The 18,168-nt window shown below is 36.9% G+C and overlaps 1 protein-coding gene across 1 annotated transcript in view; it reads right to left on the bottom strand.

Moving 5' to 3' along the window:
- Window positions 1–11,352: 11,352 nt before the first annotated feature.
- HFM1 (helicase for meiosis 1) overlaps window positions 11,353–18,168 on the bottom strand; it is a gene marked incomplete at both ends in the record, with an annotated part of 39,285 nt that continues 32,469 nt past the window's right edge. The window contains 8 exon segments of the mRNA XM_082314515.1: window positions 11,353–11,419; window positions 12,636–12,696; window positions 13,159–13,257; window positions 15,432–15,541; window positions 15,689–15,771; window positions 16,623–16,741; window positions 17,164–17,259; window positions 17,689–17,844. Of these exon segments, the coding sequence (XP_082170641.1) occupies window positions 11,353–11,419; window positions 12,636–12,696; window positions 13,159–13,257; window positions 15,432–15,541; window positions 15,689–15,771; window positions 16,623–16,741; window positions 17,164–17,259; window positions 17,689–17,844 (791 nt within the window).

Genomic DNA, 18,168 nt, shown 5'->3' on the forward strand with positions numbered 1-18,168 from the left:
ATAACCTTGTCTAGCAATAGAAAACATGGCATCTCCATAAAGCTTGTCCATAGGAGAGACAGGGCAAAATACAGGCAATGAAGGTGAGGAATATCCCTAACTTCACATCCACATTGCTCCAGCAGCCTCAATGCTTCATGTAAGCAAGAGATGATTTCTAAAGTGGTGCCTCTGAAGGAGGCAATGCTTTCTCCAGTATTTTTTTCCTCCTGTTTTTTTTCTTAGTTACAAGATTAACTGAATTAAAAGTGTTAGGCCAGATGCCCCACTCCCACATTAAAAGTTGTGGGAGGAACTTTTTCATAAAAACACTTCTATGAGAGGCTTCCTTAGTAATCTTACATTGTCGGGGGAATGGATTGCTGCCCTTGTCCTGGGGAAAGCTGCTCTGAGGAGGCTGACACTGGACACGTGGCTGCTCTGTGTGCCTCTCCTGATCCAGAGCCCTGCGACTCTCCTACAGGCCTGTATCATGATGTTTCCATGTCTGACACCAGCTCTTCCTATGGCTGCAGTCACAGGTTTTGCAGTGAATACTCAGGGAGCTCCAGCACCTGACACCGTCTCAGCCTAGCACTTCCAGAACACACGAAGGGTATGGAGGAACACAGATGAAGTACTTCCTTCTGTGCATCATCCTGAAACCTTGAAATTGGACGACAACACATTTTACAATCAGCCTCAGAGTGACAAACAACCCAAAGGAGAATATACAGCTACTTTGGAAAGCGTTAACGCAGATTAAATTCAGTCAATAGCCGAAGTCAGAGTTACTCTCAAACTCTGCTGGTCCTCAGATCTGCTCTTCCAGAAGAAAAGCACTTTAAGAACGTGACAGATGCTTTGCTTTTGAGCACCCTCCAGCAGACCTCAGTAGAGCTCATATATACCTGAGTGAGCAGGAATTCACTCAAGTGAGTGAACAGGCCTGTCCCACATCAGTTACAACTTGGCCACTTGCAGGACCAGCACCCAGTTATCGCTGTAAAGCTAAAACCAACCAACCAAAACCAGAAAAAAGGCAAGGTTTAAGAGTCTGATCTGATCTGAATTCTCTCAGTGGCAGGAGGCACACAAGGCACGAACATCGTTCTTCCACTTCGATCGGTCTGCGGCTGCGTGCTCTGGAGTACCCAAGGGCCACAGCACAGTCTTCTGTTGGTTTTTTCCTCAAGACACAACCGATCCAGTTCCATCTCCTCCTCCTCACTTCATTACTGATTTTCTCCATCTCCGAGTTGATGCTCGTCGTTTCTGCAACTTTTTATTTTTTTTCCGGGAGGAGGTAGTTGGCCTCCTGCCCAACCCCCATGACTTGGAGGGCCAGTGGTTTTTCTGTCAGGGTGGCCTTCCCTTAGGCTGCGTTAGTTCGCAGCACCTTCTTCAATTTTATCCGGTGCACCCTCCAAAGAGGGATCCCCTATCCACCGCCCAGGGGATGCGCCTTCTAGCTGTGCAGCCCCAGCCGAAGGAGGTTTAAGAGTAGTTAGCTCTTTTTGATCCTATCCGCAAAGACCCTGATTTAGCAATTGTCTCTAGGTAGAAGCTTTTCCTTCTGATAAGCACACCCACAGAATCCAGATTTCTAAGAGCAGATGTTATTAGATTGTCAGCACAGAATTATTCTTTAAAGCATGAGATGTCTGATCTGTTGGAGAGCTAGATTAAATAGAAAAGCTTGAAAATTAATCTCCCTGTTGTGACACTGCAGGATAAATCTTTCTTTCCAGTCTTACTTCCAATCTGAAAATTTCCAAATGGTTCGCAGAGCACCACAGACACCACTCAGCCTGGACTAGGGAATTCTCTTTTCTCCTGTCACTTCTAAAGCTTGGCTCTGTCCCGCAAGCAAAATCCCAGCTCTTCCATGACTCTGCCTACAAGATCTTGGGTCACTGCATTTCCCTTCTCTACCCCACCTGGGAGTGCCAGGTGTCCCCACCCCTGAGCACTGCTCAGTTCCCCTCAGAGTAGGAGACATCTGCCTCTTCCCCAAGTCACACAGAACCCAGGAGGTAAACAGGCGCCCTCCTTGCAGCCTTTTTCATGCCCTGCGAAACTCCCAGCGAGAGAGTATAACAGGCAGTACTTCTCAGCGAACTAAATGTTCATCACAGACGCAAGCAGGGAAAATCCAGGACAGTGGTTAACATGAGGAATAACCGAAGAGGGACTTGGGTTTTTCTTTGAGACAATCCTTTTGTTTACACAGACTGTAGAAAAGTCAAGTTTTCCTGAGCACAGTTGTTTCTAAAAAGCAGGAGGTATTTTCTTTGCTCAAAATAGAAAAGGGACACTCAACTGCACTAAACATAAACATGCTTTTAGCAGTTTATTAGGCAAGCTTCTTCTACTGTCACTATCACTAGTCCTACCATACTGTCACCTTCCTGCCCTGTTACCTACTAATGCTGCATTTCATATGGATGTACATGCAGATACACCCATCTACTACAACAAAACGCAACAAAGCCTCTACCCAGCTTTGGATCAGTTTATGACAGTGAAGCCACATGGTACACTAGGAACTACCTATAAAAGTATTCTCAAGAAAGTACAATGAAATAAACCACCAAAACTAGAAAAAAATTTACAGCAGGTTTTGTAAGAGTATTCAGAACTTAAAGTAATACCTCGTTTCTTTTCAGGTTACCATTTGTTTTGCACTACATTTAAATACTGAAGAATGCTGGCAGGAAAAATGTTTATGTTGTTATTGTTCTAGGGTTTCTCTAGGCACCATAAGACAGTTATTCACCAGCAAAACTTCTGCAGAGGTAGGTTCTGGTGATAGAATGCATTTAAAAATGATGGCCAGATGGTGGCACAGTAAACACCCTTCTTTTGAAGGGCTGTACGTGTCTATTAGAAATATTCTTTGTTCCATATGCATATCACAGAGGATTAGACACATACATTCCTCACACAGAACCACCACCTCCCAAAACACATGTCAGCAGAGTATTTACTACCAAATCCAGGAGGAGTTTGTGATTCTAACATTGTCCCCATTAATGAGAAAAATGTCACTATACAAAAGCTCTTTTTTTTTTCCTCCTTCTTATCAAATCCTTCAAACAGCTGATAACTAGCTTTTATAGATTGGAGAGTCAGATAGAATTCTGAATCTATTATTTTACTAAAACCCCAGGGGTCAACTTATCACCTGAAAACCATTTTACATGGACAATTTGACTTTCATGTGGAGTGTCAGAACATACCCTAGATGGAAATCTAAAATAAATTATATGGAATACTGCCTTCTTTATGCTGAAATTTATCAGTCCCACACTACAATAATTTTGAAAATTGTATCCCTTAAGCTACAATGCTGAGATATTATTAACTGCTTGACTGAAAGAGCAGTTCTGATTGGCTGCTATAAAGTCTATGGACAGAGACTAATTTCTATTGAACCACATCCTTATCCAAAGCTGTTTTCCACCATTCCAAGATGCCAACTTTATTTTCTTCCAGAACACACTGCCCATGTTATTACCGTCATCCTCAGTATGTGCTGTCATTTTGGTAAATCTGTTCCAGAAGCTAAGAATGCATCTAAGCTTCTGCTAATATGGTTGCCCGAGACAATCACACCCAAGAGAGGGGGAGGGAGAGAGCGCCACTTGTACCTCTTATCTTCCTAATACAGGTTATTTTCCTCACTAAGCAAGCCTCCTGTCTCTGAAATGCATCTCTGTGATATATCACAAGATAAGCAGGTCTATTTCATTGCCCACACTTTCTTAATCACTTCTACTGCCATACTTTTGAAAGAAAATTATTTGATAATGTGTTGATGCTTTGGTGAAGGCTCCTTTTACATCTATCAGTACAATTTTTAGAAACCACCCAACTGACCTCAGAGCCTAAAATCTTTATAATTGAGGAGACACTGAAAATGCTAATGATCCAGCTGCTGGGTAACTATTCTTTGAGTAGAAATTCCCAACTAGGCAGAAAACCTCCTCTAGGCATAACACATAAGACACAAGAATGGAGCCCCGATATAAAAGAAATTTATTTCCTGCACCCAGTAACCTAACAAGTCTGGACTACAACAGCTAAAATATTACACCACAACCAGAAAAAAATAAATCTGAATCCTAGTAATTAACTCTACTGCCTCACTTTCATTCAGATAAATTAATAGCCTTTATAAATCAAAAGAAATGGCTTAAAAGGAAGTTTTGACCTGCACATCCAAGTTTCTAGACAGCACTACTTTAACTTTTTCTTTACTAAACAGTGTCAAGCCTCTCTCTTCAAGAGGCATTCAGACTAATGACAATTCACTGTGGCCAGTCAGTCCCTCCAAGTAGACAACCTACTGCTTCTGGCAACAGCATTCAGCTCAGTAAGGCCTTTGCCAAGCAGGGATTTGACAACCAAGGTTTGGCAGGTCTCTTCCAAACCCTTTACTGCCTGGCTCGCCAACATCTTTCTTTTATGTTAGGATACATCCAAGAAGCAGCGGGAGCCTGTCAGTAAATGAACACTGCATCACAAAGCCATGGTCACAGCCTTTCAGGGAGGGAAGTGGCTAGTTGTTGACTGGAACCCTGTGTTCGCTTTCTCTCACGCTAGCTGACTTCCCAAAGGTGTTCCTCAAGGATCTGGGGGAGCTCTGCCAGCTTGCCTGGGAGTGGCAGGGGTGTCTTCTGCAGAGCTGGGCTTTGCTTGGTGCCTAAGCTCCATATGAGCACTGGTGTAACATCCGCGTTCAGCAATTAGACGACTGCTACATTGAAGACCGTTCATTATTAAAATCATCTGGAGTTACACTTCTACTAAAATAAATATCATATTTCAGAGAATTTGTGCAGTGAGCTGGAACAACTGGGATCAAATGGCATATATAGCTCTGAAGCACTTGCTTTTTGTTTTGGCCAAGCATCTCAATTGGTCAGTGGTGGCCTATGTCAGGCAGAAATTTTTAGAAGCATGAACTTATCTTTAATAGAAAAGATAACCTGAGGAAACGTTTTGGGACAGTAAAAATAAAATCCTCGTATCTGCTTTAATTACATCCCACCATTTATTAAAGTGACTAGAGCAAGTTAGCGGAACTTTTTCTGTCTTATCCAAACAATAGGAATTCCTTTGCACCACAAATTCACGGTACTGAAGATAAAGAAAAGTGCCAAGTCTGGAGTTGTCCACTTGCATTGACAAATATTCTGAGCAATTTTAAGTGCTTAAGTTGTTTTGGAATCTATTGCTACAAATGATAGCTTAATTAGCTCAAAAGAAGAAATTCACAATTTCATAGTGGGCACAACTGACAGAGCCTGAATCTAGCTGGAAGTGTGATCAGGTATCAACATGCAGCAGCTTAAAAAATGTTACACAACCTGACCTTAATATGTGTGGCTATCAGGTTTTCACTGTAGAAATATATATTTTTCAATATCCTTTTCTGAGCAGAAATCATGTCATTTATATGCAAATCAGACTATATTCTGCAGCTGTTTCTTCTGTGCTGAAGCCATGGGAATTATTTGCACTTAATAAAGCCTCATAAATAGGTTTTGCCTCTAAATGGGTGGGGGAGCAGCAAATATATCATAGCCATTTACAGTTACAAGCCTCTTTTTATTTTGAAAGTTATACAAATCCTTTAATAGGAAGTTTCACAGTTACAAAAGAAACATTGTTTCATTTATATAAACAAAATACCCTTACAGCCTTCAAAACAAAATGTTTTGCATTTTTCCCTATGCTCAGCTATCTAAAATGTAGAAATTGCCATGTAGCATCAATCAAAAGGACAGTCTGTATCACCATTACATGCTAGCTCCATGTAGTATATGTTAAATACAGGAAGAAATTCTTTGCTATTCTGTCTAGGCACTTTTTATTATATTTGAAAGAACATATACCTTCTTTATACAAAGTATGTCCACCCAGTATAATCTACTGCATTTCTGCAAAATGTGTAACATTTTCACACACCACCAATCAGATGTGCCCCTCAAGTCCTGGCACATGGAAACAATCCATTTAAAAGCCACAGGAGGACAGGCTCAGGAACACGCAAAGCACATCCCACAAGACCGTAATGACAGTGTAACGTTTTAGTGTGGTAGGCAGCATACTAAAGGGAACTGGGAAACAACCCTCTCTAACTGGTATAAACTGTCTGGACTGGGACCTCTTGTTAAGAACAGGACTGCAGGTTAAGACTAGCACAGCTTTTCCAGCCACTTCACAACCACAGGGAAGAGCAACCGTGATCAGCACGGCCTAAAGAAAGTCAGGAGACAGAAGGGCCCCAAGGGCCCCTATCACTTAGAAGGACGCAGTCCTTATCCCAGCCCACTCCATCGCAAATACCTGTCAAGAGCACATGGAGACCACGAGTTACAAGACTGGGAGAAAAGCGAGGGCTTGGACAGGTCCAGTTTTCTCTCATACAGGTTTAAAGAACAGATACAGAAATATGGTTCAGCCAGGGTGGCCCTTACCTCAGCTGAACAGTGGCAGCTGTCTGATTTTTTTCAAGCTGAACTTCATCACAGCAAACTATCAGCACACTGTATGTGCCTCAGTTTATTCTCATGTCAGCCTCCAATAAATTCAATGTGTTGTTAGTCCTCTGCAGGAAGTGAATTTTACCCTGACTAGTACCTCCTTCTCTATTTCCTTGTTAAGCGAAGGAGCTAGATAAAAAAAAAAAACAAAACAAAACAGGCATTCATGGATCTCATTTCATGGATATCATTTAAAGATTGTCAGTAAAACAAATGACATGATACTGTTCTCTTGCTTCTACATAAAAAGCAGACGGGGGGCGACATAAAGAGGTAACGCAAGATTTAGAAGAGATACCACTGATTCCGTCATAATTTCTGTCATAATTTCTAACATTCTTTTAGAAGAGATACCACTGATTCCATCATAATGCCTTAGAGAGGTATCGTTTGTGCTCTACAAAATGACTGATTTTAACTATTTTTCAGGTGCATATTGGTTCCATATGGCAACTTATGTTCACTCTTTATCATCATGCTGACTGCCTTTAAGAGCACCAACTTTTATACCTCACGTAACTATTCTGTGAAGGTATAGCTACGTAAAAATACATCCAAATAACAGGAGTCTGACTTGTTGCAACTGCTGCTATTATTTTAACAATTACTGTAATGTTTAACCCATTAAAGTCTTCAAATACATGAATAAAGTCTATGTAATTAAAATTATCATGAGACATGCGGCATACAATTAGAATGATGTCACAATACATTTACAGTATTCTACATGCTATAAACGTACCTTATACACAAACGTGTCTGGCAACATGTTTAAACACTATACTTATTTTTCTGCTAACAATTTTTGAAGATCATGGTTTTTGAGTGCATATTGCATTTTCTTCAGGCACAGATACGGTTGACCTCAGTTTATATTCTGAAACCAATATATGTGATAGGACAAGGAAGTATATAAGGAAGTTGAAGTTAAATTAAAAGCAGGTACGAGCATGTATTTTATTACAGAGAATCAGACAAGTAAGATAGTAAAACCTGACTTCTTGTCACATTGAATTTTCTTTCACTACTCCTTTATGGGAAGCAGTATTTTTATAATGTAAATTTTATAGAATCATCCCCAGACTAAAGTCTGTGGCATTCTGCTGTATCCCCAAAGAATTACTTATACAATCCCAGTGATTCAAACTCAAGCCACTGATTTAATGTTACAACTCTATGCAGAACTAGAAACAAGGATCCTTTCAGACTTTAACAATGTTTTTATGTATTTTAGTCTGTATTTTATCTATCGGTAGTAGCTTAGTGAAATTGTCTGAGGTTACTGTGTTGAATTTAATTAGTCTGTTTTATCATCTGGGCAGCACCTGAAACGAAGCTGCGTGCAGCAACATTAGTGGAGCACAGCCATCTTTTGCTGTACAGAAATAAGACTATTCAGCTTTTCTAAGTTGGGTCCTTTTGTGGATAAAAGAACCCAGACGTCTCATGTGCACAAGAAAGGCAATATTCAGTGAGCCTGGCTGTGAATTTACAGCGTACCAGCTTCTCCATGCTAACTGTATGCGGTCACTTTCAGCACAGGTAATTTGGTGAGTTCCACCAGAGAGCAATTCAGCCCACTTACAATCCGAGTCATCTTCTGACAGTGTTTGCCTCTTCCGAGTGTCGACACAGGGAGCCCAGGTAAACTAGGTTTAGCACTTAAGGTAATTCAGTTAAATGACCAAAATTGGACAGCTCTTCATAGCTATGTCTACACTTACCTTTTGGGGCGTGACCTGGGATTTTGGTGCCCTGGTCATTCATATAAAGCAGCTGCAGAGAAACACCACTGTTCCTGCCTGAGAGCCATCTGATTTCCATGGAAATCAGGAGATGGTGATGGGCAGGAGGTAAACTCTGCATTCTTACATCTTACCATGACACGGAACTGGGATGTGACTGGGATGTACGTGACTAGGACCACTGGGCTAAACATAGAAGTAGTATAGTAATTCTAAGTTACGTCAGTTTGGAAGTTTAATTTTTAAAAAATAATTCAGATTTGGCTAGCTTTTTCTACTTCTGCAGTCAATATGCTCTTTCTGCCTGTATTTGTTTTGAAGTATAGTCATTGTGTATCTGTAATTAATTATTGCCATAGAGACGTACCATGGTTATCACTTTTGATCTTTCAATTATGATGATTTGAAAAATGGAACAATAACAAATGCTGCCATATGAAAAGTCATTCCTTCTCCTGAGATAGAGAACACTTCAGCATGTAAGTACTTCCAAATTGGTTTTCTGAAAGTGATTTAGACTTTAAAGAGTCAGAGAGCTAATATGAATAATGAAGCAAAACAACAATGCCAAATAAAGCACCTATCTCTAGAAAAATGTTTTTGCACCAGAGGTTCAATATTACTGTAAAGACATTGCAGTATTGAAAGATTTATATTCCGAAATCTGTGAAATGTTGTCAGCAGCAATAGCACAATTTTGTAATTTTCCGAGGTTGATATAGGATGCTGATTTCTTGTGAAAAACAGACAGGAAACAATCTTACAAACCATCTGCAAAGTGCTCTGAATAGTCTTGAAAGTACTGAAACGCATTTGTTATCGTGTATTCTGACTATGGATCAAACTGGGAATTAAAGCCTTTTAAAAATCAAAAGGAAAAATTTGGATACAGTATCAGAAAATTAATCAGCCTGAATCTTGAAGAAACCCAATACCAAGTACTGAACTCCTGCACTGGGGAAAACTAAGAGGAAAATAAAATACCTGCCTGCAAGGATTATTTTCTTTGAAGTAATAGTCTAAATATAAACCTACTCCTATAAACTAACTAAAACCAAGTGGTTATATTTACAGTATACAAAAAAATGAAGCAAAAATGACAATAATGTCAATTACTTTCTAGACATTATATAAACTACCAAAATATTTCACAGAAGAATGGAAATACACCTTCAGTGTAGAAATCGGGCCAAAAAACATCTCAAAAAGATAACTCCTTAGTACAGAGAAATAAATACAAGCTTACCTTTTTCATTTTTATGAAGACCTAAGCACATTCAGCTTCTACTTCAGTTGCTACCTCACAGTTCAGAGCCTTTAGAATCTTCACCAGCAGATGAGGTTTTCAAAAGTTGCAATTTGTATAATCACAAGATTATATAAAAGATATAATCACAAGATTATATTAATTGTTTCCTTTCTCTATTTTCCATGTTTGAAGCTCAGCTTTGTGTTGCTGTGTAAAAGCTTTTGTCAAACTTGAAGAAACTGAGGAACAGCTCAATTAGTTGTTGCAAGCTAAAACCACAGGGAAAGGCAGGATACAACAGCAATTAAAGAATACTATGTAAATATGAACTATAAATTGGGAGAAAAAAGCTGTGTATCTCAAGCAGCAGGGAGAGGGTCAGGTGCTTGAACATCTAGGGCATCAAGTATGATTTTAGATGCCCTAGAGGAGCTGGAACCTCTCCATGGGGGAGACCCGTGCTCTTCTGGCATGGTAGATGGAGCCGAGGGAAGATTCTCTGGGGCACCTAAGATGACATTTGGCACTCTGCATTCTTAAATCTCACCCTGACACAGAACTGGGAGGTGACTAGGATGTACATGACTAGGACTGCTGGACTAAACATAGCAGTAGTATAGTAATTCTGAGTTACCTCAGTTTGGAAGTTTTAAAAAAATTGAGACAAAAAGAGATCTGACATGCGGCTAACTTCCAGATGCAATTAAATACTTGAGGTACAGAAAAGTGAGTTATAAGTTTGGGCCTGCTGGAATTTGCACAGTCAAAAACATATCGAGTGGTGAGTGTTGAGGCTGCTTGTGCTCGGCCATTTTTTCATATGGAACAAGAGTTATGTCAGAAAGTATGTCAAGAGTGTAAGGAAACACTGGAGTCAAGTAAAATGTTACTAGCTGAGAAAAACATGTCCACATAGTGCAGCAAAACATGGTTACATTTGTTTGTACCACCAACAATGTTGCAAGAACAGACAGCTAATGTTCCATGTGTGATTTTAACATTTTAATTTCACACATTTTGAATAATTAGCAGTGAAAATTAACATTCTCTTGGATTTTAGGCAATATAATGTATTTTTCTAACTATTGAACTCACAAGATCTACTGTTCAAACACTAGAGCTACAAGAAGATAGCCAAGTCCAATCCTTGGTTGCCTAAATCTGCACCGGGATGCATAAACGTTCATTTTATGACCTCAGGTGTCAAAGTGAACAGCCAAACTTTAGAATATTGTTTATAGACATTTTACAACTGGTTTGTTGAGAGTCTGGAAACACATTGGCTTGGAGGAAGTTGCACTTTTTTATTAATGAGTTGACAGCACTGTCAAAAGGAATATAGTCTAGAATAACTTACCATTCTATTACTTTTACTTGTAATTATTTTACAGAATCAGTGCTATGAAAAATTCAGCATTAGAGAAACTGAATGACAAAACCAAAAAGCACTAAGAAATTTCTGAGGAAAGACTCTTGTGAGCAGGGCATGTAATGAACAGCTTACTTTCCCTTATGTGATTTTTACTTTATCTATAAAAGCACCTTCAGTTTGAGAACTATTCTCCTGTGACACATTCCAAGATTTTTATTTGTAATCCTAAACAGCAAGGTCAACAAACAAATATTTTCAAAATAAGATAATATATCTAAAATTCCATAAATTAGACATCAATTTTGTTATTATCTACCCTATGCAGCAATCCAGCTATTGGTAAATAGGTATACAACAGAAATAAAATTCTCTTAACTGTATTTGAAGGCTTCACTCTAAAAACGACTGTAACTTTTTTCCCCCAGCACTCACAAAGTATTTTGCTTATATGTTTTACAAAATGCCATCAAATATTCCAAGAAAGGGCTTGACATCATTGATTTCATCATCAAGAAGATATCTAATGAAGATTAAGCAAACAAAAAAAATTAAATTAGGTATAGTACATCCAAACCTATGAAATCAGGAATACTATACAAAGTATAGTCAAGAGATACCAAGACAAGCGAAATAATTTTAAAGTCTTTTCCTTTCTAAGAAAAGTTAATTGCTACTATTGTAAAAATTCATCTTTTTAAAATTAATGTTATAAATTAACACATCGACTAAAGGTCTGTGTTCCATGAAGAACTAAGCACTGGAACACTAAGGCAACAGCAAAACATACACAACTTTTTATTACCTGGGATCCACTTCTTTTTCCTGTTCTTTTGTGAAAATAAAAAAATCCTCTTTCCTAGTGAATTTAGAAGAGTCTGAGATTATTTCTGAGACTGAAGAACACTGTAAGTTTTTCAGCTCTTGTGAAGGATTTGAATGCTTTTTTTCTTGAAAACTGAACTGCAATGTAAATGTTAAAAAGTGTATATGGTTAAAATAACTAACCAAAAGAGAAACTGCCAGATTGTTGTAGTATGTAGTACAGATATTTATATTGATGTTATGGTATTTGACAAAGACCAAGCACATGATACATAGAATTATATACTTGGATGACTTGCAGAATCACAATCAAATTGAGTAAATAGTTTTGAAGTCATGCTATATAAAGTAAATTTCAGTCCTAGTTCTTTGTATCATGAATATCACACTGAACACAGAATCCATGAGTGTTTGGACAACACAGAAAAGTTCAGAAATTCAGTATGTCCAAACTGATTCATAAGTCAGATAAGGTAAATATATTTACCCATTAAATACTCTTAATTATAGGAAATTCTGTTACTGAAATATTTTTACTCACCATATTTATATTTCCACTCTGTACAGATAAATTCCCTTTTGATGTGCTATTAACCACAGAAAAAACTGAGTTCTGAATATTGGTCTCATCTTGTAATGTGCATGAACTGAAAATATCAAGTTGAATAATTTAACTATTTTTACAGAAGTGCAGAATGATTTACTTTTCAGTTCAGGTTTTCCTATTTATTTCCCACCACACTTAAAAAAAAAAAAAAATTCAAATCATTCAACAATTCGTACCTTTTGAAAGTTGAAATTTCACTCACTTTTATGAGTGAACAACCTTCTATACATTTAATTATACAGATACATGTGAAATACAGACAATATTTTCAACTGAATAAAATTGTAATAAATTATATAATGCTTACTCTTTTGAAATGTCATTTGTGGCTTTGCTTCTTGTATACTGGCAAAGTGGTTCACACTCATCTGGAATTTGAAGGCAGATATTTCCATGTTCCATATAAGAATGAAAGTTTTAAAAACTGAGTCACAAAACAGCCAAAATCCCTTGTAAATGTATTACATATATGATAAATAACAGTTTGAAAATTATTCAAATGTCTTAACACTTGAAATATTTCTTCTATGGGTTTTGGCCTAATGTAAAGATAAGCAGACATAAGCACTCAGATAAATTAACAAATATGCAGTTGCAGGCCATCCAAAAAATTTTTAATTATGACTTTTCTCAACGCTCCCTTCTGTAGTAGATTTGTCTCAACATAGTTGACATTCATAGGTAGAGTAATAAACCTGGCAGTCAAGTCAATTAACTAAAAAACTTCAGGTATTTCTATTCATTGTATACTATAATAAATTATTCTCAAGTAATAGCCTGTAAAATAATTTGTACATAGGAAACAAAAAATCTTGGTAAAATAACTTTACCTAATTCTCTACTGGCAAAGTTGCTAGCAAATACTAGTTTCTCGTCATCAATATCATCCCAAACATCATCTCTCAGTTCAAAGTCCACATCCAAAGCATCTGAAAAGCAAGATCTCCTTTTACCTGTATCAGTCAAGTTATGCATTAAAGATTCTTTAACTTTTTGTTTTATGCCATTGGCTCTTGGCACTTCTCACTCATAAACACTGAATGTTTCTAAGAGAGAGCTGTAATACATTTGTAATGGGCAAATACAACAAAAACTGTTCTATGTTGTATGACCAGTTGTTCCATCTACTGAAAGGAGGATTGTCACATACGCACTTTTTCCTCAGCATTATTTTCAGAAAAGTTATCCTCAGTGTAGATTCTAGAAAAACGGGCCTTATGAAAATCATGGCAATTTAATTCTTTCCCTTTGTCAGAAGCATTGTTTGATTCCAAATGTAATACTTTTAATTCAGTCCTTCCTTCTCTCCACAGTTTTCCAAAACAGTCTGAATGCTGTCTTCCTCCCATACATCTAATGCCTAAGAACTAGCCACGACAAAAATGTTTTCAAGTATTGTTGTTAAAATTCTCAGTTAAAATGTGATAGTTAATGTTTTAAAATACTTTTTTTCTGGTGCAAAGATGACTTTCCTGTTTCCTCTCTTACTCTCTTTCCCTTTTGTTTGTTGTATTCCCTCTTTTCATCAGCAGTCCAATTCTCTCTGCTAATTTTTTTCATCTCTTTTGCCATGCTACCCTCCAGCATCAGTCAGTGCTGGAATCTTCATTCTGTTGTCATGGCCATAATATGCCCAAGAAACCCTGATCCAGGTGTCCCTTTCAACAGAGGGGGAGCAGGACAGGCTCAAATAAAAAAATCCTGTTCCAGAGACACTGGCAACACCAGGAAGGCACTGCTATTGTAATTCTGGATGTGCACAGCCAGCACGGTGCATTATTGCACAGACACACAGACCTCAAATAAATTATAGGTTTAGGTTACTACAATTTCATGGTATATTCTTAATTACCTACTTTTTTATGGAATGGAAAGATATCATATTACAGATGCAGTTAACCCTATAAAAATTATATGAACTGATGCCTTAATTCATTAGAACTATTTCTGGTGGATTTTTTTAAATGCAGCCAGACCAATCAATATGGCCAAGGTTTCCTTTTCTACTGCTATTCAATGGAGATGGTTTTCAGTCAGCAATATCTACTACATCCCCTTGATCCTGTATGATTTGCCTCAGGATGTTCTTCAGCATAGACTATAGCTATATTAGAATATCCATCTGTCTTCCCATGACATTACTCTTTTAACACAATCATACACTAACTGCCTGCCCCCCCCCGCCCCGGCAACTGATGATATGGCTATGCAACGGTCTTCCATCTTAAGACTAGGTAACAACTACAGCAGGTAAACTGGTGTGGCAGGAAAATACAAAGCATTAATTCAAAGGAATAGGATTACAATCCCATCGTCAAAGTATTAAGTAAAAATGAAATTATACAGTATAGCTGCCAACACTTAAGGCAGTATGAACTAAAAAAACGTTTCAATTCATTTCAGCACAGTGTTTCTTACATGTCTGAGTATGATCTAAACATTGGAGCTGCTACTTATTAACCAAATTAATCAAAACCTGATTCACAGCAATCTAATCTACTGTCACCAAATACAATGGCAAAAGGCATGCAGCAAGGAGAAAATAGTTATATACTGATAACGAAGACTGATCATTTAATACCAAATGTAAAAACATTTGTGGCCTGTCCAGTGGAAGAAAAAACAGAAAGGAATTTTTTTTTACAGATAGAGATGTTTTATTAGTTATGAACTCAGCTATTGAATGGTAATATTTTTGTCAACTACCAAACAAAAGCTCATATTTCACTAACTTCTTCCAGCAGAAAGGGAAAAGAAGAAAATGTATAGATACAGGGGTAAAATACCTCTTGTATTACAAGCAGCTTCAGTGGAAATACATTACAGTCATACCTTTCAGGAAGTGTTTATAGATTTTGACCCTCATATATTTGATTTAGTCATTACTGTTTTATTTAAAGGTACATTTAGATGCTTAGATCTACATTAGAAATTCTTACCAATACCAGAAAGCAAGCCAATTAAGGCCACTATATTTCCCTATACATTCAGTGTTTTATAATGCTATACTCGTTGCTGTAATGATTTCAGCAAATTTGAGTTTACAAGTATATTCAAATCAAAACAGTGAAAATCATAATTTCAAACATTAGCAATAACTTACTACTCTTTCCATAATTCCAGGATTGCAGTTGTTTCTGAGATCCTCCTAAGCTATTAACATTATCTACCTGGTCCACTGAAGGTGATGAAGACGACTGTTTATTGCTAGACCTATTAAAAAAATAATCACTGACATGTCAGTAAAACAGTTGCAGAAAGTTGCAAAATAATTTTATTTAGAAAACAGTTTTTAGTTGTTACAACTTAACATGCTATCTAAAATAAGACAGATGTCTTTTTTTGTTACTTAATCAGTACCTTGGCAATGCTGGCAACAAAGATTTAGGTGTAAAAACAAATTGCTTAAGATCCACATTTTGAGCGTGATTTAACATCTGCATCTAAAGAAAGTAGATTATTGTAACTGGTAAGATATAAACATATTGAAAACTGTTTTTTTTTAAACAATCTTAATGACATCATTAATACTCTATCAAGTTAGCATGATTTTTAAAGATCATATAAAATCTTTCTGATGTCTGCTTATCTAATGTAATCAGTTAAAAAGGTTTGAATTATATGCTTCTAGTGGAGTTACCCAAGTACCCTGGCAAAGTCAGACTGGTTATCACTAACTCTCACCTGTATGAACTATAGGCTAAATCATTCTCTATTGCAAACAAGCAAGCAAACAAAACTGCGAGGAAGCAAAACACTCCAATATCTCAAATGCCATTCTTGCTGCAGAAAGAACTAGTTTAGTACCACATTCAAAGGGATAAAGCGTAAGCCATAAAATCTTTCAGAGGTTAAAAACTAACATGGTTGGTTTTCTTATAAACAAGTGGATCTACCTGTCAATGCAAAAAGATCTCTTAGTAGCATTACTCTGATAAATACCACTATTTGTTTTGATTCAGGTCCTATTTTGCCAAAACCAACCCACAGTACAGTACCTTCCAATGATGCCTCTGTGCCTCACCCACCATGATCTATCAAATACCATAAAAGTAAAAACAAAGAGTACATGCACAGAAGTGGATCATCGGAAGCGTTCCAAACAGCAGCAGAACCTCTCAAAGGTTCCTGGACCTTTGGTACCTTTGTACTTCTTTGCTTTTTGCATTCCACACAGAAAAGAGAAACTTGAATGTTCATATTTAGTTATAAAATTCTCTCTGCAAACAAATATATATGAATATGTAACAGATTAAAATAAGTCTATTCAATGGAAGACTGTATTCAAATGAACCTTTAACCGTTTTACTGGGGGTACAGAAGAAATTGAGTTCCTGCTCCTTAAATCGGCTAGGTACAAAGAAAACTTTGAATCTCCATTCATCTCCGACTTTGGAGCTACTCCAGTTTTACCTAAGAAAATGAATTAAAATAATCTTCAGGTTAGTTTAGAAGGGGTAAATCCTAATTCTTACCAGATCAATGGAAACTTTGCCACCAAGCTTAGTATCTTTTATTAAAAGATCCTAAAAGATTTAACACACTAATTCAAAGATTTAACACACCAATATTTATATAAGACTGTAACAAGCTTGACATTGCTCTTAAAACATATGCTAGATGTTCTGAAAAATATTATTAATCATTGTAATGCCTATAAAAGTGTTACTGACAAAGCTTTTTATTACTGCTTTTATGACTGCATCATAGGAACAACTCATGCCTGACTCTCTTGCTTACATTGTTTCTGTTAATGTGGCTATTGGTATAAATGAAGCTATTCTAAATGGTATTTGTCTAAAAGTAACAGAAATAGTAGATTTAATGAAACTCACAGCAGTCATGTCCACACACATCTTTATTTTTACAGCGATGGCTGCATTCCCTGTTTCCATATTTCTTGTAGGTAATCTCTTGTTTAGATCTGCCTCCTAGATAAATGTAATACAGAAATGCTCATTTTTTATTTGATATGTATTGTTGAGAGAGTACTTCATGCAGTAAAAGACGGACTAGAAGTAATCTGGGTCACTAGAATTTTGTTGCCTTCAACAAAACCTTGGGCTGCTCCAACAATGTAATTGGAAAGAAATTAATCAATGCTACTGAAAAGGAGAGGCACTAACTACATTCCCAAATCCAAGCACTAAAATTAGATACCAAGCACCCATGATGTTTCTTATTTTAAAATTCAAAGAATTGCACTGTAGTACTTGACAAGTGGAAGCAGCAGCATTGTATTTTTATTATACTTGACAAAGGAACTGTATGGATAAAGAAAGATCTAGCTCTCTACTGAAAGCAAAATTCAATGTTCTGTTGACTTTGGTATTAGCAGATGATGTGATCTGACCATTTACCTGTATCTGCTTTTGCTGCTGGCAGACTTTGTGGTGAGCCACAATACATATCAAGTGAAGACTCAGCTTTCAGTTTTTGATTTGTAACTACTTTACTTCCCACTGTTTTCGATGTTAAGTAAAAGGCTGTATATGTTTGCTGTATATCAAGGCCAACTTTGAAAAAAAGACAAAAATATTTAAAATTGCTATAAACTGTTTCTAAACTACTCATTACCTTCAGTTTTCTAAAGAATTTAAGAAAGTATAAATGTTTATTAAAAGATCATAGAAATTTGTTAAGATAATGTATTATTAAAAGCACACTATTATATGAATGGATTCTTTATGATTGAGATTAAAAAAACCCCAAACATTTTCAAAATTAAAGACATGGTTATGAGATGAGTAACAAAATTAGTCCCTTTAACAGAATTTTTCTGTATGGTTTTAAAACTACATTTATCTATGGCTTTGCACTGCCGATATAATTTTAACTTT

This window comes from Platalea leucorodia (assembly GCF_965183815.1).
Source record: "Platalea leucorodia genome assembly, chromosome: 5".
Taxonomy (NCBI): domain Eukaryota; kingdom Metazoa; phylum Chordata; class Aves; order Pelecaniformes; family Threskiornithidae; genus Platalea; species Platalea leucorodia.